This window comes from Populus trichocarpa, chromosome 1 (genome assembly GCF_000002775.5).
Source record: "Populus trichocarpa isolate Nisqually-1 chromosome 1, P.trichocarpa_v4.1, whole genome shotgun sequence".
Classification (NCBI taxonomy): Eukaryota; Viridiplantae; Streptophyta; class Magnoliopsida; order Malpighiales; family Salicaceae; genus Populus; species Populus trichocarpa.
In genome coordinates this window covers 25,439,841-25,461,614 of record NC_037285.2, presented here as the reverse complement: position 1 = coordinate 25,461,614, position 21,774 = coordinate 25,439,841, and the positions used below count along the sequence as shown (strand labels likewise).

General features: G+C 33.2%; 4 protein-coding genes across 6 annotated transcripts; 2 read left to right on the top strand and 2 right to left on the bottom strand.

The window, feature by feature from the left end:
- Positions 1-1,583: 1,583 nt before the first annotated feature.
- On the top strand, positions 1,584-3,126 carry LOC18095032 (glycine-rich RNA-binding protein 4, mitochondrial). 2 transcript variants are annotated; one of them, XM_052445410.1, is made up of 4 exons: positions 1,584-1,949; positions 2,040-2,108; positions 2,182-2,291; positions 2,425-3,126. In XM_052445410.1, exons 1-4 carry the CDS (start codon positions 1,865-1,867, stop codon positions 2,473-2,475), a joined length of 315 nt encoding a protein of 104 aa, XP_052301370.1. In that variant the 5' UTR covers positions 1,584-1,864; the 3' UTR covers positions 2,476-3,126. The 2 variants fall into 2 exon arrangements, with proteins under 2 accessions (XP_052301370.1, XP_006369512.1); XM_006369450.3 differs by having other exon boundaries at positions 1,586-1,949; positions 2,185-2,291.
- A 660-nt stretch (positions 3,127-3,786) lies between these two features.
- On the bottom strand, positions 3,787-5,965 carry LOC7485722 (small RNA-binding protein 11, chloroplastic). The gene is made up of 3 exons (XM_002299853.4): positions 5,781-5,965; positions 5,581-5,687; positions 3,787-4,119 (listed from the first exon to the last, which is right to left on the bottom strand). The coding sequence occupies exons 1-3, from the start codon at positions 5,884-5,886 to the stop codon at positions 4,066-4,068; spliced, it is 267 nt and encodes an 88-aa protein (XP_002299889.1). The 5' UTR covers positions 5,887-5,965; the 3' UTR covers positions 3,787-4,065.
- Positions 5,966-14,313: 8,348 nt separating this feature from the next.
- Positions 14,314-17,303, top strand: LOC7465129 (ras-related protein RABE1c). Its single transcript, XM_002298337.4, has 9 exons — positions 14,314-14,607; positions 14,721-14,831; positions 15,410-15,482; positions 15,581-15,681; positions 15,773-15,838; positions 16,115-16,212; positions 16,523-16,585; positions 16,659-16,751; positions 16,860-17,303. The coding sequence occupies exons 2-9, from the start codon at positions 14,759-14,761 to the stop codon at positions 16,941-16,943; spliced, it is 651 nt and encodes a 216-aa protein (XP_002298373.1). The 5' UTR covers positions 14,314-14,607; positions 14,721-14,758; the 3' UTR covers positions 16,944-17,303.
- A 528-nt stretch (positions 17,304-17,831) lies between these two features.
- LOC7485723 (uncharacterized) lies at positions 17,832-20,950 on the bottom strand. 2 transcript variants are annotated; one of them, XM_024586735.2, is made up of 6 exons: positions 20,717-20,950; positions 20,532-20,589; positions 18,937-19,920; positions 18,765-18,827; positions 18,485-18,683; positions 17,832-18,069 (listed from the first exon to the last, which is right to left on the bottom strand). In XM_024586735.2, exons 2-6 carry the CDS (start codon positions 20,532-20,534, stop codon positions 18,005-18,007), a joined length of 1,314 nt encoding a protein of 437 aa, XP_024442503.2. In that variant the 5' UTR covers positions 20,535-20,589; positions 20,717-20,950; the 3' UTR covers positions 17,832-18,004. The 2 variants fall into 2 exon arrangements, with proteins under 2 accessions (XP_024442503.2, XP_024442494.2); XM_024586726.2 differs by having other exon boundaries at positions 18,765-18,830; positions 20,717-20,943.
- Between the last annotated feature and the right edge of the window lie 824 nt (positions 20,951-21,774).

Genomic DNA, 21,774 nt, shown 5'->3' with positions numbered 1-21,774 from the left:
TGAGCATTTTCGGTTCTGTCCGGTTTTCACCTAAAAAATAACCAAACCAATTTTTTTTAAATCAAAACCGATCAGTTTCGGTTCGGTTCGGTTAATTGAAAGAAAAAACCAGAAAAAACCGATTTCATCTTGGCCAAGCATATCGAGCAGGTTTTTCTGAAATTGAAAATAAAGAAGCTAGAGAGGACAAGTATCAGACGAAGATTTGGAAAAAAATAATTCTCATTTCTCACAACATCCATGACAGTAGTCGCAACATACATGACAAACTAGCAATCTCGTAAGTAAAATATGAGAAATGAATATATAATAAATCTACAGAAATCAGAAGAAAAGTTAAAAGTTGCTTTGTACAATCTGATAAGTCTCCCTCTTGTTAAGAGAGATCTCAGCAATGAGAATATTTTATGTGCCCCTTTTGATGATGCATTGGGGACAAGTATATATCAGTTCAGTAGATCAATGCTTTCAAAGACTCCTAAGTGATTTGTCACCAGACAGTACATCCACAGATGCTATGAAGATTGAATTTGGGCGCGGGGGGGGTGTTTCCAAGGCTACTATTTGGATGTTTAATCCACTGAGAGATGAGAAAGGGATAGAAAGATTGAGAGATGAAGATTAAATAGAGAGGCTCTAGAGCTGTTGTTTGGTTTGTTTAATTCATGGGCTCTCCCCTTTAGCAGTCGGCTGTACAAGGGGGCGACTGGGGTTTGTCAGGGTTAAAAGAAAAAACTAAAAAGTAGATGGAAGAAAGGTATTTATAACACCACCGGGGTCTAGGTTTTTTATTTATATTTGAATCGGTTTATTCGGTTTCAGTCTTTTAAAATTAAAACCGAACCGAACCAAATTGTTTTTTAATTTTTCTAATTGGTTTTTGCGGTTATTTTTTTTCCTAATTTTCTCGGTTTAATCAGTTTTTCAGTTTTTTTACTCATCCCTAATTCTCACATCAAAAAGTTTTTTTAAAAATTTATGTGGATGTAATGTCTAAAAAAAGACATGCAAGACTAAATATTTATAAATTAATTTTATATATTTTTTAAATTTATAAAAAATATAAAAATTTTGGTTTTACTCGAGTTATGCAAAATCACCTAAATTTAAACAGACCAATTATAAACCAAAGTTTTTATGATTTAAAATTCATAGACCTCGAGTCACCCAATAGCTAGACCAAATTTCATAACTATGGTGTACAGCATCCCTCCTGAAAGAAAGGACGATGCCATTGTTATATGCAAGAAAATGTTGAATTCATATGGTAATTCTAGAAAAAAATAATAACTAGTTTTTAATATTTTCTATCATTTCAAATATCTTTTCACCTCTTCTTATTAAATAAATTACTTTTATTAATTTCAAGAATTTAATGTATTTTTTTTCTTATTTCTATTTATAATAAATCATATACGTGGAGATTTCCATGCTTTATTTATGATAATTTGTCAAGTTGATGGACTTGCATTACGAAGCTGGACAATAGATCAATAAGTATCATCATATATTGTAAAAAGATTATTGTATATTAAAATCATATAGATTGATCAATATAATAATAAAATTGAAAGTAAAAGGACTTCCCATGAATTCCAGCCAAATGAGTTGAGTTCATTCAATTTTTTGTTGACTTGCTCTCTCTCTCTCTCTCTCCTCTTTTTAAAAACGTCGTAGCCAATTTCTCGAACATCTTGCGGGCAAAGAAAACATGGGTTCCATTTAGTTTGGACCTAAGAAGAAGCAAAAGCATCAAGACGTTTCCATCAGTGATCAGTCTCTAGTTTCATCTCTCACTAATTTCTGACTTAAAGAATCAGACCCATTTCAATCTGTTTTTCAGGGAAGCGTAGGATAACAAGGGATGCAGTGTCTGAATCGAAGTGTCAGTCTGCCCTTAGCCAGACGGTTATTGGCCCGCCACTTATCCACCAAATTATTTGTTGGAGGTCTACAATTTTCTTTCTCCTTCTTCATTTCTGCATGCGTTTTTCTATGCTACCAATATCCATCAATTTAATCCGCGGTGATGGATGCAGGGCTTTCTTATGACACCAATGAAACTGTTTTAAAGGATGCTTTTGGAAAATATGGTGAAATAATTGAAGGTAACGTATTGGCCAGGAGCCCTTGTGGTTTTCCTTATTCTTATGGAGATTTTATAGCCTTGTCTATTTTTAGCAGTGAAAGTGATATGTCACCGAGTGTATGGTGAATCCAAAGGCTACGGCTTTGTGCAGTTCTCTTCTGAAGCTGCAGCCAGCACAGCTTTGAAAGAAATGGATGGCCAGGCATGTTTTCATTAATTATCATTCTCGATAGCTATTATCCTCCTTAGCTTGTTTGTTACATGAATCCTGCTTTGAGTGTTGATATTGAGATAATGTGTCATCTATTAATGTTTTGTTCTATTCTCTATTCCAGTTGCTGGATGACCGAAATATCCGTGTGCATTATGCTCATAAGTGGTCATGAGGAGGAGCTTTTGTCTTGTCTGATCCATTACACAGGGTATGCGAATTTCACATTCGTAGTCATAGAGCAGTGATAATATTTGTTGAAAATTATTGGGTTTGTTCCGTCAACATTTCTGCTCATCATGTGTTCTTACAACTTGGAGTGCTTTACTACATGTTCAGATTATAAGTACTTGTTCTTGATCATCTTCCAGAACTAAACAGGACAAATTTTTTTGATTTCCTGACAACTTGGCTATTACAGGTTAGATGCTGCTTATTGAGTAAGGTTTTCCTACTGTGCAATGGTTCACCAAACATGCCAAAAGTAAAAATAGAAACTTCTATATTACTTCTGTCTCTCTTCTTTCTTTCTTACCCGATTGGTTTCTTAGAGTAGAAAATAGGTCAGGTTTTATTGGGAGGGGGGTTCAGATGGGGCAAGAGACAAGAATATGGAAGCAGATCCTTTTACCCTATTGGAAACTAGCCTGCAGTTTACTTGAAGAGTGCGTGTTGCAAGTCTATGCCTGTATTCAGTTTCTGCTGTGTTCAGAACCCAGTAGTTGTAAGTCAAAACCTACATTTTCTTACAACCGATTTAGGGCACCATGTCTGCCTTACATGTCAGGTGCACGTAATGGATTAAAAAGACCTAGATCACCATCAAGCATCAGCGTCCCGTTGGATGTCAATTCTCCTGCTAAATTGCATATTGAACTAGTCGCAGGTAAAAGAATGAATGGGATTTGAAACAGTATATAATTGTTAAACCGTGTACATATTCCTTTGCCAAAAACATGAATGGTGGGTTATCACAGATGGATGGGCTCAGACTTGAAATGCCAGCAGCATCTCCTAGAATGAGCAGAACCCTCAATGATTTGCCTTGCAAGGATTGGGCTGGGCGTTACATATAAAAAGATAGTAAAATAAATGACGTATCTGGTGAATCAAACACCATGGTCTAAGAATGATTCACGAATTGGATACCCTCATCCATTATTCGCCTCCATTCTTCAGGTCTGCATAATTTTCCATATCTCAAGCCAAGAGAGAGTTTAAATCTTATGATCTGCTGGGGAAGTTAAAATCTAGCAAAGTGTTTATCTTATAATGTAATCCATTAGACAGTATGAGGTAGCCTTATCACAGTTCTCAGCCTCTGCCCGCTAAAATAAATAGCCCTCTTCATCTGTTAAACCATCGCCAAAGGAGCTCACCTTTTGAGATTCTGTTAACTGGAATCCACTCAATTTTGCTATTTTGGTAGTATTGGGATAAAACTCGATCACAAGATCACCCCCAAGCACTCGAGGAAACTCTACAATAATGCAACTTCTCCTTTTACAATAATGAAGTCAAGTTACTCGTCCGGGCAAAAGCATGAGCACAATCGAGTGCTTATGCAAAGTACTGAAAGCAAATGCATTGCTTTTCCCCTTCCACAAATTACACTTTCTTCACGAATCATAAATTGTCTTACAATATGCTTTTACCAACACTTGGACGTCCATGCCCTCTTGGTTTCCCTAATTACCCAACAGAATTGGGGAAATAAAAGAGAACCGTGCACAATCCCTTCATCTAATATCTGTTGAGAGCTACATCATCGCTCGGTATCCTTTGCAACTTCAACAAAGATCAGCCTTCCATTAACAATCTGCATGCCAAAACAGAAATGTGGTAGGCGTGAAAAATCAGATATCAAAGTGCTCTAAATGCTTCAAGTCACATTTATTTAACATAAGCAATGATCGCTTCAACTTAACCATGCATAAAAAGCAGTGATATAACGAGTTTTGACAGAATAAGGTTGGAGCTGATGTTTCAATTTTTTGTATGCAAACAAAAGAATAAAAAGGATTTAAATCCAAGAGCTGAAAGAAGACCGAGAGAGTTAAACGAAGCACTTAAGCTTCCCCTTATTTCAGTTTCCAGAAATAAACAATAAGAAGCTGCCGCGACACAGGAGAAAAAGATAACAAAAATATCCAAGTACATGAAAGAGGAAAAGGGCAACAAGTGCATTTGATAGCCATTACGAAACAAGATTTGCCTCATAACTAAGCAGGAATGAGATTGATGTCAGATTGAGAGGAAATGAAATGGAAAAAAAAACGAGTCATACTGAAAAAAATTGTAAAAAAATATTGGACCGTGCTTCCTTCGAATCACACTAACCATTGAAAGTGTAAGCACGCTGCCAACAACAACCACTCCTGATCCATTCAGTGGTGCATGATAAGAAAAGGTAGCCCTCCAAGCAGATTATTATTATTATTATTGTGATAAAAAAAAAACTTCTTTGCAAAAATTTAAAAATAGTTTTCTTGTGGCATGTGAAAGATCCTGGATTGGACCAATCTATTAAATCTAAACAGCAAAAAATCCTAAGCATATTCTTGATACAAGTTAAAATTAATTTTGCAAAGGAAGAAATGAGCCGAGGATTACCACATCTGATCAGAAATCTATTTCAGGATGTTTAAACAAGAGAGTAATATGCCAGAGCTAGACCAAATATTGATCATTGCCCAGAAAACGGAAGAAAATCCTAACATTACAATGGTGAAGATTCAAACCATTGTTAGATCTTGATGTATACTTCGCTGCTAAATTATCAACAGTGATAGCGTCCATGCCACTTAATCAGTTCCCCAAGCATGATGGTCTCTTACCCTCTTCTACATGTATGCATGTATATACATATTACAGCCTTCACAAGAACCGTCATCTACAATGGTTAAACAATGCTATACTTGCTTTATAAAGAACACCTAGAGCGTCTAAAATAAACCCTTTTTTAGAGGACCAAGACCCATCCCAGCTACACAAGGCCTGCTACCTCACCCACCGTAAATAAGCAGAAAAGGAGCCAACATTGGAGGTTTTGGTTTCAATTATTGCAGGCAACCTAGGGAAAATAAGGTGGATTCAAGAGAGAAGAAAAGGACGACTAAGTTTCCCCTGCTCTTAACCCCTTCTACAAAGTTTGAGCAAGAAATCCGTGAAGGATAACTGAATTTACAAACACGAGAAAGAGGGAAAATGTTCGGCAAGATAATTTAGTGGCCATTAGGAAAACATTAAGAAAAAAACAGAGAAGAAAGTAGGAAAATACCCTGCCATTCATTGCCTTCAATGCCTTGTGTGCATCAGCCTCTGACTCGAAAGTAACAAAACCAAACCCTTTCGGCCTGAGTGTTTTTGATTCAACAACTAGTCTAGCTACACAGACAACATAAATTAGAAAATATTTGTTTAAAAACAAAACAGATAAAGAATGAAAGGTAATTGAAAGCAAGTGAAATCTTCTTTTACCTTCCGAAACAGCACCGAAGGGAGAAAACAACCTTTTGAGCTCATGATTTGTCGTGTATGATGATAATCTGCTGACAAAGAGCTGTAAGCCTATTCTTTGTGCCATTTTCTTCTTCTTCACTGTCCAGACAAACTTAATTCAATCGTACTGCCCTGGTACTGTGTCGTCCCTTTGCTCATACGACAATTCAATCGTTCCCAAAAGGTATGGCCACTCATTGAACAGTAGACGACGAGTAGCTTGGATAAAGAAGGCCCTGCCAATAAAAGGGACCAACTCATAAAAGCCCATTGTTCTTCTTCTTCTTCTTCTTCTTTATGAGATATTAGTTAGGGGCGGCAAATCTCCTCGACCCGATGCATACCCAATTTCACCCGATTTAAGTAGAGCAGGTTTGGGACAGTTTTTTTCTCTGAAAGGTCGAGTTCGGGTTTACCTAAAGCATTGTTTATTTTTGCTTATGAAATTGTGATTGAATGTGTTTTAAAGTGTGTTCGGCTTAAAAAAAATTAAATTGATATATTTTAGTGTTTTGATATGCTGATTTTAAAAATAAAAAATATTTTGATGTTTTTTTTTAGAAAAAAAAATATTTTTAAAAAGCATCATACACCACAATACTAAATACATAATTAGATTTTGAGGGCGGTTAAGTAATATAGTCCCTCCGCATGGATAACTCGATTTAATTTACCAAAAATATATAATATATGAGAAGTTTACTATAACACTAGAAAGAGTTTATTGTGGATTGTGATAGTACATTGATGATTTTGTCCATCATCAAATAAATCAAAAAGATTAAGCTTAGGGGTAAAATGACATTGTTCTTATAATTCATTTGTCATGTTTTGATTGGAGGTACATATGTTTTTTTTTTTAGAACAATGAAATACCTTTACTATCCTTAAAACAAAAACAAAAAAGATATTTGACTTCTAGGGATTTTTTTGAAATTTTATATTTTATTGCACAATAAATTTATTAAATTGAGCTCAGTTTCAAAATAAATTAAATTTTTTTTGGGGGTATTATTGTATTTCCATTTGTGTTTTTTTTGTTATAATTGGATGGGTGAAACGGTAAATTGATCTTTACAATAATTAAAAATATAAAAATTAAAATTCAGAGCACATTAAATTTATTGAATTGCCCTCAGTTTCATAATTAATTTAGGCTTTTGGGGGTATTTTTGTATTTTTATAAGGTTTTTTTTTGTTAAAATCAAATGGATAAAGAAGTAAATTGCTCTTTATAATTATTAAAAAGTTATTAAAAACTCGAGCTTGTCTAGCACATGGCACATATACAGAGGCGCGTAAAGGTTTAGTGGAGTTCTGGTGGAGTGTGTTTGGGAACGCGGTGTAAATCGTGTTTTCAAAAATTTTGATTTTTTAAAATGAAATTTTTTTAATGTTTTCAGATCATCTTGATATGCTGATGTCAAAAATATTTTTTTAAAAAATACAAAAACTTTATTTTGATGCATTTCTAAGCGAAAAACATTTTGAACTGCTACTGCCACCACAGTCCCAAACAGGCTCGTAGTCTGCGAAACATTATTTGATGGTTAAAAACTTTCTTCCACTATATTAGTTGATTGCCCGCAATGTCCTCTTTCTCTATATACAACACATGCTGAACCATGATACGCGATGGATTGTCACCAAAACTTTTTTTTTTCTCTTTTCTCCCCCCCTTTAAATTTCCACCTTACATTGAAAATTTCAGGGTAGTCTTCTTAGTTAGGAATATTTGAGTATCAATTCTCATTCTTTTGAATTTGTTTTCTTGGTTGTTTTTTAAGTTTTTTATTCTTTTTCGATTGCATCATTTAATCTAAATTTTTTATTTTTCAAATCTATCTCAATTTTTTATTTTCTTATATTTTTTTGTTTCTTTTGGAATTTTTAATTGTTTTCAATTTTATCATTTAATCAAAATTTTAAATTTGTTGATTTTTTTAGATCCGGTCCTCATTCTCTTGGTGATTTCTTTTTTAATTTTTTTTGTGAAATTGATTCTTATTTTTTTCATCATCTGATATTTGTTTATCTTTTCTTTGCATCAACGAAACATAATATTTTTTCTTCAAAAAAATAATTATCTGACTAGTTGAGGAGTACAAGTTTTTATTGTAACATATACTAAAAGGGATCAGTGTTTTATTGTGGACTGCACAGTGCAGTCCACAGTAAAACACTGATGCTTTAGGTTTTTTTTTTTTTTAAGTTGTCTTAATTTTTTTAGCTGTTTTTTTTTATGCTTTTCGGGATTTTTTTTTGCTCCTTTCTTTGTTTTTTTTCTTTTAACAAATTTTTTTTGTTTAATTTAGTTTATTAATGTTAAATTTTTTTTATTTAATTATCAGACTTTCATGACACGTTTTTTGGATTTAAAGGGTTAACCCAGAAATTAATTTTTTTGCTTTTTAATTAATTTTTTTCATTTAGTTTAGTTTGTTAATGTTAATTTTTTTTATTTAGTTATCAGACTTTCATGACACATATCCCGAGTTTCACGGGTTAACCTGGTTTCACGGGTGAACCCAGTTAATTATGGGTTGACCCGTCAATTTTTTTTGTTTTTTTATTTTCATAATTTTTTTTTGTTTAATTTAGTTTGTTAATGTTAAAGTTTTTTTTATTTAGTTATCAGACTTTCATGACACAGATCCTGGGTTTAACGGGTTAACATGGTTTGACGAGTTAACCCAGATTTTTTTCTTTTTAATTAATTTTTTTTGTTTAGTTTAGTTTGTTAATTTTTACTTTTTTTTTATTTAGTTACCAGACATTCATGACATGGATCCCGGGTTTAACGGGTTAACCTAATTTGACGAGTTAACCTGTAATTTTTTTTTTGCTTTTTTTTTTCTTTGTAATTATTTTTTTTCTTTTAGTTTAGTTTGTTAATATTAAATTTCTTTCTATTTAGTTTTTTTTTCTTCTTAGAGGTTTTTTTTCTTTTATTTTTTCTTTTTAATTAATTTTATTTAATTAATTTAGTTTATTAATATTAAATTTTTTTCTAAATAGTTCTCGGCTGATGCCTTTAGTTTTTCTTTTTGTTTTTTTGTTGTTTTTATGCTTTTAACTGTGGACTGCACAATGCAGTCCACAGTTAAAAGGCTGATGCCTTTTATTTTTTTTCTTTTTAATTAATTTTTTTTGTTTAATTTAAATTGTTAATGTTAAATTTTTTTTCTATTTAGTTATCAAACTTTCATGACACGGATTCCGGATTTGACAGGCTAACCTGGTTTGACGAGTTAGCCCAGTTAATTCTAGGTTAACCCATTAATTTGTTTTTTTCTTTTTTAATTATGAAACTTTCACGATGCGAATTCAAGGTATGACGGGTTAACCTGGTTTGAAGGATTAACCCAGTTAATTCATATTTTTTTTTCCTTTTGCTTCATTAATTTTTTTTTCCTGTTGGTTTTTTTCTTTGTTTTTTTTTAACTAATCTATTTAATTATCACACTTTTATGACTTGACCTTACAGCCAGACCTACGTTCAATGCTATTGGGTCTGGTATTGCAGTCCAGACACTTTTATGTTAAGGGTTAACCCAAGTTTAATGTTATTATTAATATTATAAATATTACTCTTGGGTCAGGTATTGCAACCAAATCTAAGATTCTTGGGTATAACTTTACAAAAAAACCTAACACTTTTAGATCTTGGTTTTTTTTAAATGTAAAAAATAATTGACCCGCGGCATCGCGCGGGGCATGTAACTAGTAATAGCTATTACTAGTATAAAATAATGACGCAACTTTGTTTTGGTCAAGAGAGCATGGGGTTTGGTATTAGAAATGATAAAGGCGAAGTTGTGCTAGCAGCTTGCAAACACATACGTGATACAACAATATTTGGAGACGGTAGTTGATTCTCTATAAGAATTGTCCAAGAAGAGTAACAGAAAATCTAAATTCAAAATCTTCCAAATCATAATCACCATATTAAAATTTAGATACATAATTCATTGTCAATTATTGTTGGCGGCGAAAACCTAGTTGGTGAAGAAGAAGATGCAAAGTTTATGTTACAAGGTAACTTTAGACATTAAATTAATTACAATATCATGTTGTAACGTGTTTCTAATTTAATATGTAAATTGCTATTAATTATATAAATAATAATAGGATGCAGAGTGTGATTTTTTAAAAGATGAAAGGAAAGTGTTACCAAACTCAAACCTCTAGACGGTCAAGGTAAAATTTTCTTATTTTAATTAAAAATCAAGACTAATACATTCTCATCATCTCAATGTTATTTTTTTAATTAGTGTTGATTGGGTATGTAAAATTTATTCTAAACCTACTTTACCAAACACCTAATATTGCTGTCCGACATCGCGACAACCTTGAGTTTTTTTTTTTTTGATATTTGACATCTTGTTTTTAGAAGGAAAATACCTTATTTAAAGAGTCATCATCTAATATTATGATTTTTAGAAACCATACCTGGTCAACATAGATTCTATAGCACAAGACTGATTACCCAAAATGAAAAATAATATTATCTTTAAAGCATTCTATCTAAAGTAGATTGTGTTGTTGATTTTATCTTAAATTGCTAAGAATATGTTGTGTTATGTTATTGATAGCCTATTTATAATATTCTCGATTCTAGCATCATTGAATATTCAATTAAAAATATTTTCAAGTATAGTGTCGGTAAGTATTGCATGAAGAAGGTGTGATATTCTTAATTTTAATGTCTTTTATGTTACTAAATTTTAATAAGAAAATTTTTAATTTTAATATTAATATATATTAATATTCTTAACTCTAGTGTTATCTGATACTACTCGAATTAGGATTGCTTTGAAGGCAGACTTGTGGACTTCCAGCAATCAAGGAAAGGGATTCATGGCTGTTACATCTCATTTTATTGATGAAAATTGGATCTTGCAATCATGAGGTATTGATTTCATCTTACCAATTATTGATGCTATGGTTATCATTAGTCATTAAATACTGATTATTTGGCATTAATACGACATGAAAAGTGAAGCTTCTCCACCCAATTCAGGAGTTCACTCTCACGAATTCTTTCTATACCCTTTCCAATGCAATTAGACTTGGCGTATATGTGCGCAACAATGCAATTAGTATCTCACATTTTCACATCTTTTGAAAACACGGTTTAATTTGTATTTTTTTTAAATAAAATTTTTAACTTAAAAATAATTTTAAAAAAATAAAAATATCATTTTGATGTATTTTTAAGAGAAAAATATTTTATTTTTTTATTACAAGATCTTAGATTCGGACATTAAGAAAAAAAGAGTTTACAAAATTATAATTAAAGAAAAAGATTTGATTACTATAACTTAGCATTCAGACATTAAGAAAAAAGAAAAAAAAGTGATTCTTTTTATTCGAGACAAACAGCGTATAGATGGTAAAATGCTTGAATCAGAAGCATCTCATTATAGATGCACTACCAAAGGATCTCAGCTGATGATGAATCTTAGACAGCATTGGATTTTTCACCGCTGCAATCTTGATGTCTGCAATCATCACCTCCTTCACCGTTACAGTTGGCCATCATTTGTTTAAACGTGTTTTTATTTTTTTTAGGTTTAAATTATTTTTTTATATATTTTAAAATTTTCTTGATATGTTAATGTTAAAAATTAATTTTAAAAAATAAAAAATATTATTATTTAATGTATTTTAAAATAAAAATAATATTTTAAAAACAATTCCTATGATTTCGCTAATCAGAATTTTTTCTTGCAGCTGACATGTAAATGGAGGTCATTAACGTTTTCTCGAAGAGAATGAGTGAAGGAGAGGTTGGCATGTTTTAGAGGGGAAAAAAAGCTCAACTTTGCGGGGGGAGGGATTGTCTTTACTTTTAACTTTAGATATATATTTCTTTATGATTAATAATGAGAAGCATGCGATGTCTCTAAAGTAGGAATCTTTGCAATTTACACTCCTGACAGTGACTGTGCCATCTCTTTTTTTTTTTTTTTTACGCATCTCGACTGATTCTACGGGCCCTGAAGTTAACGATTATGTAAGCCTCCAGTGGCCATCATATGAGCAACCACATGACTCGAACCTGAAACCACAGAGGGAGCAAACCTCTTGGTCCCAAGCTCTTACCACTGGGCCACCACCTAGATGGTTCTGTGCCATCTCATCTTAATTTGGACCGTGGGGTATTTTCATTCCTATGCACGGGTACCTCTGACCGATCATTATCTTTTATTATTTTACCCTACTTTTATTATTTTATTTTAAAACATAACAATTAAAAATATCAAAAAAATATTCAGTAAAAATTTTAAAAATCAGTTATTTATAGGTGTTTGAAAGTTTAGTAATAATTGTTTTTTATAATATATTTTTTAAAAATATATTAAAATAATATTTTTATTATTTTTAAAATTATTTTTAACATCAGTACATCAAATTAATATAAAAACATAAAAATAATTTTAAATTTGTAAGCTATGAATTAATGGAATCTTTATTCTAGTATACCGTTGAAGCAGCATAAACTACACTTACCATTTTTCATAGAATGAACTTGGCTTTTGTCTTCAATCTATACTAGATTTTTTATTATATTGTATTGCTAAACTGTTTTTCTTGTTGATGCTTTTAGGATAAAAAAATAAAAAAAATTAATTTTTTTTTAAAATAATTTTGAAAAGAAAAAATAATTAGTCTATTGGTGAAAGTAATATCTTTTAATAAATAAAAACTTCTTTTATTTTTTTAAAATTAAATATTTTTAAAAGTACAAAAATATATGTATTACAATTTACCTAATACACACAAATAACTTATGTACTTTATCTTTCGTCTATCATTGTTTTTATATTTTCTTATATATAAATCTCAATTTTATATTAAAACTACCATTTCTTTTGAATCAAAATAGTGAACTCTTGAGTTTATGAGAACTCAAATTCCCATATCATCAATAATTTGTCCGTCCACATATATAAAACAATCACAGATTGAATATCATGTCATCACGTCTCTCTTGATAAACTTGCTTCCTCTTCAATTAAAATATATTTAATTTTTGAGTAACAAGTTCATTTTCTTAAGAACATATTTATTAATCAGTACAAATTAACGATATTTGGTGATATATATATATATATATATATATATATATATATATATATATTCTAGAATCATATTTAATATTAATGTTTCAAATGACGCTTACTAAAATAAGATTATTAGACACTCCATATAGTACTCCCTAGCTTATTAAAATGTGATTTTGCAAGGTACTTCACATTTTTTAAAGATGTTTACTTATTTTAATGAAAAATTAAATTATAAAAACTAATGCAATTGGTAGATGAAGAACTTTACAATTATATTTATAAAATTCAACCCATTGAGTTTTTTTCTTCAAAAAAAAAGGATCAAACTATAATTTAATATTTTTTTAAAATAAAGAACACTTAAAAATAAAAACTACCGTACTTATTAAAAAATAATATAAATCACATACTAAAATCTTATATGATAATTTAAGCTTTGGGGTTTAATTAATTCTTTAATATGGTATCAGAGTATAACCAGATAGTCACACCTAAAATTCTTTTATTTAAAAAATATATTAAAAAATAATATAAATTATATTTTAAATTTCAAATAAAAAATTAAACTCCAACTTAAACCATCCAGCTGAGTTGAAATTTGCGAATTTCCAGAAGTCTTGAAGGCTGCCGGTCACATGCGATTACACAATGGGACTCAAGCGGGTTGCTTTGTAATTTTTCACTACGACTTTGACCCGAGATGGCTATGACTTTGCAGGCGCATCTCACCCGTAAAGTCCAAATATTAGAACATGGCATTTCATCTCAGTTTCACATCTGCTTTGTTTTTAAGACAGCTATTATCCGTTCTGTTTTCTTGCTGATGGAATCTGAAACTCTCGTTTTCTTTTCTGCCGTCAAATGATTGATTTAGTTAAATGATTCATTTCATATGAGACTTTACAGTTAGTGTCTTAATTGCCACTAATACGTGTCTTAATTGCCATTAGCAGAACCACCTGGTTTAATATACATACAGTAGTCGATGCATGTACATGCAATGTTTTCCTCTATTTATTACTGGCTTTGCATGCTGTCTTTTAACTTCAGTCCCTGATCTTTTGATTGTTTCATTGCAGTCCCTCATGCTATTAATTGTGAGGCCTCTATTTATTACTGGCTTTGCATGCTGTCTTTTAACTTCAGGAATAAATAAGTTATTAAACCGGCCCAGCTCCATAAGTTGACTTATAACCCATCAATATAAAAATGAATATAAATCAAATTTCATTTCAAATTCATTTGGATGTTTATCCGATTAATCTATACTAACTTTGCCGAGTCAACTTTATTTTTTTTTATTAAGAAATCATTCTATTAATTAAATCAAAATAACATTCTTTTTAAATCGATCCAATTGGAGTCCGAGTCAAACCACGGGTCGGTCAAGTATGATTAATATGTTTGTAGTCTGAGTCAAACCATGGGTCGGTCAGGTATGATAAATATGTTTGTAGGAAGCAAACCCATGCCATCGGAGTCGGAGCGGAGCTGAGCTCTCAATTTGTAAATTGGAATGGCGAATTCACAAATAATAATAACAAAGAGCATAAAATAGGCTGTCTTCTCTCCCCAGTATTTGCTAAAAAAAAGAGAGGAAAATTCCATCTCCCACCTTGTCTCCTAGAAATCCCCATGGCCTCTCACATCTGACCTCTTGGAGACCTGCTTGCCTATCTCCCCCGTCTCTCTCTCTCAATTCTATTGTTTTTTTAAGAATCCTGAACTCAAAGGTTCCTTCCCCCCCCTCTTTCTTGAAATGCTTAGATCTACTCTCATTCCTTTTTGTTTATTGATTTGGTACCTACTGATTCTTCTTTTTTTTCTTTTTGTTTTTGTTGTGCAGAGAGGGCTTATATTTTTTTCGGATTTTTTCCGCTTTCAATGGCTGCTCCTCCCGCTAGAGCTCGAGCCGATTATGATTATCTCATTAAGCTTCTCTTGATTGGCGATAGCGGTATGGCTCTTTTATCTTCTTGTTTTCTTTTCTAAGGATCTTATAGTTTCAATCCCTGCAACCCATTTCTCTTAGTTTTCTTTCCTCTTTTTTTTTTTCCTTTCCAATTTCTTAATGTATGCTTCCACTTGATGCAAAGTTGACCTGTGGTGTGGCAGATTTTTTAGTTTTTCTCATGTAAATTGGAATCCCTGATAGAGGAGAGACAGTAACATTCAATCTGACATGATGTTGTATCTGTCAGGATTCGGTACCATGTAGGAGGAGGGAGAGAACATGCTTGCTGCCTAAATAGATTGTCGGCAGTTAAGCTCTTTGTCTACCTCCCCTTCCCATAAACATCCGAAGAAAGGATATAGATCTAAACATGTTGCCTACTTTATCCCATGTTTCTTTATTCTTGTGATTTAATTGATGTCATTATGCTTGTCTTTTTTTTGTTTTTTTTGGAGTGGGTGGGGGTGGGTGGGAAATGTTACATCCTTCACTAGATTTAAATAACTGCTAAAGTTTAAATTTATTCTGCAACTAATATTGTGCTTGAGATTTGATTGTTCTTTTGTTGTTTGCCGTCACAGGTGTGGGCAAGAGTTGCCTTCTTTTGCGTTTCTCTGATGGTTCCTTCACTACTAGTTTTATCACCACCATTGGGTGTGTATTCCTTGCGTTCTGGACTTCAACTGCATTATCTGGTTTCTCTATCTTGAAGAAATTCTCTGACTTCCCCAAGTTTATTCTCCATCATGCAGTATTGACTTTAAGATAAGAACCATTGAGCTTGATGGCAAAAGGATTAAGCTTCAAATTTGGGATACAGCTGGTCAGGAGCGGTTTCGAACAATCACAACTGGTATGTTTTATTTATTTATTTTAGGTACTGATATTTCAGTGATAGAAAGGGAGACAGTATTTGTGAAGTCTGGAAACTTATTCCATTTCAGCTTACTATCGCGGAGCTATGGGTATTTTGCTGGTGTATGATGTCACCGATGAATCATCTTTCAACAGTAAGTTTTTTATGTTCTCATTTGATCAAATCTTCAGATTGCTAACTCACTTAGTAGATTTTATGCGGAACAAATCTTGCTTCTCTGAATGTGTTGTTTGGATTTCCCTACATCTCTACTAGCACCTTCTCACACGTGTTGGCTATTTTTTTGGTGACACTGTATTAGTAGGGAAGCTGCTTTGATTTTTTATTTTACCAAACTGTTTCCTTTCATATTTCACCTTTTCCGTTTTCGACTGTGTTCTCATTAACCAGGCTTTATCACCATTTTCAGACATTAGGAATTGGATTCGCAACATCGAGCAACATGCTTCTGATAATGTTAACAAGATATTGGTAGGGAACAAGGCTGACATGGATGAAAGCAAACGGGTATGTTAGGCAGTTCCTTAATCAACTAATACCATTTGTGAAATTGCTTTTGATTGCCATTTCACAAGTCCTGCTTGCTTGATTGTATCTTAGTTCCACTAGCAGGGCTGTTATTGATCCATAGATTTTAGCACACTGAGAATTTTTTTTTTCACTGGGCATATCCATGACAGGAAAAAATGAAATTGCCGTAGTTTATACTTCATAGTTCTAGCAATTCATCTCTCTGTTTCCCTCACTTGGGCATGGATGCTCTTCAAAATGTGAATCACTCTGTGATTCATAATCCTTATTATTTCGTTTCTTTTAGGCTGTGCCAACATCCAAGGGCCAAGCACTTGCTGATGAATATGGGATCAAATTCTTTGAAACTGTAAGTAAAACTTGCAGAACTTGAAGCTAATTGAACTAGCGTTGGTATTTATTGAAAAATATGTGTATTACAGAGTGCAAAGACAAATCTAAACGTGGAGCAAGTTTTCTTTTCAATAGCAAGGGATATAAAGCAAAGGCTTGCTGACACCGACACAAGGGCTGAGGTATTTGAATTTTATGAACTACTATTTTGAAGTTGAAAAGAGTGAGGAACGTCTTTGTGAGAACGCTCTTTAAGTGTTTGAGCATTTTGCTTGGGTTGTGTATTGCAGCCTACTACGTTGAAGATCACTCCAACAGACCAGGCAGGCGGAGGTGGTCAAGCTGCCCAGAAATCTTCTTGCTGTGGTTCTTAAATGCAAGTGATTTCCTAGTGGGAGCATGAGTTACCGGTGACACTTTTGTTGAAAAAGTAAAGGGAAAGAGAAGGACGAGGACTAATTCTGATGACGGAAAAGGGGGGCTCGTAATTTATCTTATGGCCATTCTTTTCAATCTTGTTTTAGCATATGATATTGCAGTTTATCATTATAGAATATTATTTGTGGTTCTCGTGTGGCAATGCTTTTTTCTTCTTTGTTTTTCTCACCTTTTCTTCTCTCTTTTTTTTTGTGTGCGCTTTTCTTCCTCACATCAGATTTGTAGTAGCTTTGGTTAGTTTGTTAATGATGTAAAAGTACAATTGCGAATGGATTCCAGCATATGCGTTCAAGATGGATCTGGTGCCCGTTTGAGTTTCTGGCGTTGTCATCAGACCCTTCTGGGTGAAGGCTCCAAAAACTTAATTCTAGATAATAATAATAATAATAATAATACCATCAACAACAGAAGACCAGGATTAACGTCAGTCTTGATTGCTTGAAAAAGAAACACTCGGGAGAATTCTTATCTGAGAAATGTAGAAATTAGAGTCCAGCACCGTGGAAAACTTTATCGGTTAATGGCAGCAGTAAGGAAACGCAACGTGAGTTGTTGGCTGTTGGAAAAGCTTCAAGTTGTTTCTCAGTTTTTTTAAATTGAGAATTTTATTTTTTTAATTTCATCCTTCTTCAGCTTTATATATATATATCCAGCTTAGTTTTTCAATTTATTTTTTTATGATATTGTTAATAATTAAAAACAAAATTCACTTTATAGGAATACACTAAAAAAAACCCTATTTGCCAGAACTAATTATATTAAAACATGTCTCATCTTCATTTGGTTTCTTAATCACACTGTGCATGAGCACCTCGTCTCACTGATTCATAATCAACATGCCAAGTTTTATATGAATAAGTTCTGCATCATATTAACAGAAAGCATCGCTTGAACTTTCTCTGCAAGGCATTCCTTGCTGCATAATTCTCTACAGTCATGCTAGTTTCAATGCAAAGAAAAAGGCTGTTCTATTTTACACTTCAAGCAAAATAATGCTTTACAGATTTAGTTCTTCCTTCCCATAGATACGCTGGAGCTCACGAGTTGCAGCTTGGAACGATTCTGAGGAAACGCGGGAGAGGTGAAAATAGGAGTTAGAATGCAAGTGTTAGCAAAATTATTGAATGCAAAATGCCTCAAAGTTTTTTACTCTCCCGCCTTCTATTTCTAAGAAAACAGAGTAAGAACTAAAATTCCACAGCAAAAGTGTGGTTGCACTTTGCACCATGGGTCCTGGTTCTCAACTACAGCAATGCTAAAAGCCTTGCACTTGCAATCAAGAGATAGATTGAGAAAGTTATTTCATGCAAATATCTAGTAGGGGATGACTGCCTCAAAAGTTCCTCAGAAACACCATAAATAAATGGATAATCATATTTTACAAGCGCGCTTGTATGCACAATTAGTAAGAGTGTTCAAGTCTTTAAAGAATTCTAAACATACAAAAGGCAAAGAGTCAAACAAATATACCCCTTACCTTTCCAGATGCGGAAGGATTTCTGATTAATAGGTGCGCCAAAAACAGTTTGAATCACGTCAAATAACATGCTCTCAGGAGTGCTCCTTAATTCTTGTACTATCTGATAGATAGTTTTTCCATTTTCAAAATATATATGATTGTTCGGGTGTTTTGTCTTGCAACCAGCATGACGTTCAAACTCATAAGCATTGAGCACCTGACACCCAAATTATAAAGCAGTTCAGTGGTGTTTGAAAAAATTCATCCAGGCAAAGACTATAGCCAATAAGAAGCTTACCTTGGAATAATTACATGATTGGCACCCACAAAGATAGCCAGAACCTTTTATAATGCCACGAAGCTCCTTGTTCAATGCAGAGTACAACAAGGTCACTAGATTGAAAATACAACAGAAAGAAATGGAGCAGTTTCTTTGTCAGGAAAAGGGGCCAAATTTAAAAAAGATTTACCTCGCGTGACAAGGAAACATACTTTACAGGGACCCCATCAAGCATACCAGTTGATATCAAACTTCTGACATTTGAAGGAAAGCTGTTTGGAGCTTCTTTTCTGGTAGTTTTCAACTCTGGTCTGTTTTTGGAAACAGGTTCAGTTCTGGATTTAGTCGCCTGCGTATTGCTTGCAACTGCCTTGGCAGTTGTAGTCCTCAGCTCCTTTTCATCAACTGCTTCTCGTGTTCGAACAGAAGATTGATCATAAGAGTGGTCATAGCTGCTGAGTGGCCTATCAACAGGTATAATATCATGTGCATCATCAAATCCCCCAAAAGATAATAAATTGGTGTCTTCCTTGCTATATGCATCGCTTATTGGAATAGCACTATCATCAACTTTGATGTAAGTGGAACTTGTTGGACCAACATGGACATCTTCTCCATTGTAGGTGTGACCCATCATTGTGACACTGTTATCTTCTTTATCAAATGCATGTCCCGTTGATATAAAGCTACTTTGGCTTTCCCTCTGGAAGGCCTGGCCTGTAGAATTGTTACTGTCACTTTCAATTGTGAAACCATGTCCCTTTGGAGCATGCACACCACTGTCGAAGTCCTTAACCTGATTTATTTTGACTTTTCTAATACCACCGTAGTTAAGGCAGGCTTCAGATGCATTTGATTCAACTGTTCCAGCAGGATATAAATTCCTTTCAGCAAAATTGACAGATCTTGCAGTTTCAGCCCCAAATAAACGATGAATAAATTGGTTTGGGACAGACTGAAAACCAGAGGTGTTATGCCAAGAAGGAGAATTTGCACTGGGAATTCCAGAATTTGTGGTGCTGTTTGGAGTTTGCACTGCTTGCTTCTTGTTAGGGAACAACTCAGGCTCAGTATCATCTATAAACCACTGATGAGATCGTTTAGATTCAAGCCTAGGAGGATTCTCAAATGCTGGATCTCCATCTGTACCCTTTGACATCCAAAATCCCTTGTTCTGGTAAACCCACAATGGGAAAATTATTCCAAGAGGAAAAGAAATTCATATTCAGCACCAAAATATTATCCCAACATATCTTTACAACTCTCAAGAGTATCCATATCATTGTCTTTGACTAACAACCATAAAACTCCACACACAATTCGGGAATTTTGTCCCTCGAAAAAATTTACAAAAAAAAAAATAAAAAAATTACTCCTGAGAAACATGAAATCATCAACAATTTCATTTTTTTCACAGAGTGGAAGACAGGGTGACAGCAATGACAACAAATAACTCTAGGGGAAGAGCAAATTTAGCAACTCATTTGTTTCTATTTGGAGCATCATAAAGCAAGCAATTGATCTGATAAAGCAACACATGTATGCAAACCTCTATACTCTAAACTTGATAAAATTGCAGTTGATAAAAAACACAAAATCTTTACACTGCTAAGCACTACTACTAGCATTGCATGCATGCATGCTAACAATTCATCTACAAATACAGGGAAACTATTCAGTACTTCCACTTTCATGTTCCTCTACTCGAAGCATCACGATGATAACTACTAAAGGGCCCCATTTTTATGCGAGTGGGGAGTAATACACAAGAATTACTATACATACCATTTTCCTGTGCCTCTCCGAATTTTTACTCTTCTTTCCTCAACAGATCATCTTCAACCTTTTAGCATAAAATAAAAAAAAAATGACAAAAAAAGTCGCTTCAAGTTCTCAGTCACAGATATGAAAACCCCAATTAGATAAGATAACCTAACCCTAAAAAAAGCGAGATTGAAGTTTTTGACAACCTTAAAATTTTACGATGGTCGGCAATCTGACCGGAACGTTGACTTGCGGTCCGCTGAATTAATCGGCGATGAAAATTGAAAAAAATAATAATAGTAGTAGTAAAATTTATTTATCGAGTTGAGGGGGAGGGGAGTTTTTGGTGTTTGTGTCTGAGGAGCACTCGATTTTTCCCGTGAAAGGGAATTAGAAATGGGCTACATCTGCATTCACGGTTAAATTTATCTCAGTCGTACGCGTGTGCTTTAATTTCGTAAAACAGTTTTGCCGAGCGGCGTTTTGGTCTTTTCACTTTAGATGAGAGAAGGGAAGGAGGAGGCACAAACTTCATATCAACCACTGTTCCACCTCCACCACGTGAGTTTTAAATTTACAATATCACCCTTGCAGTAAAGTTTTAATTTTACCCGTAATGGTTTAAATATTAGCTGGTAAGAGCGCTAGTTCGAAAATGCTTGCGCAGCTGTTGCCGTTTAAGACAGATATTCAGTAAGGGTTCTAGATTCTGTTATTTTTTTAAAGTGATTTTTATTTTAAAATATATTAAAATTATTTAAAAATATTAAAACAATATTAATTTAAATAAATAAAAATGAATTCTTTTCAAAAACATTTTTAAAATATAAAAACAAATATTCTATTAAGCTTAAAATACCTCGTCCTTGCACGTAGTTTCTTTTTTCCCGTATGTTCATGATCATAACCTTGTCCGAAGTAAATTAGGACACCTTGATCAGATCAAGAAACTAGAATCCTTCCTAAACCAGCAATCATAAATCCCACCAGAAACCAAAAAACTTATAAGTTTGATGAAGAACAAAAATCCAAGACGCAGCAGCAATATTGGCAAACTTGCAATATCAACTGCAGGAGACAAAAAACTCATGCGGCTAACTTTTAATCTTAATAACAACAGCAATTGCAGCCATTATTTTATCAACCCGTATTGACACTACAATTAGTTTATGCTAACTAGGTGATCTGTCACGGGTTAATTTTTTATTTTTATAAAAAAACTGGATCATGATACTGGCAGGACTCAAGGCTATTTGGATTCTAC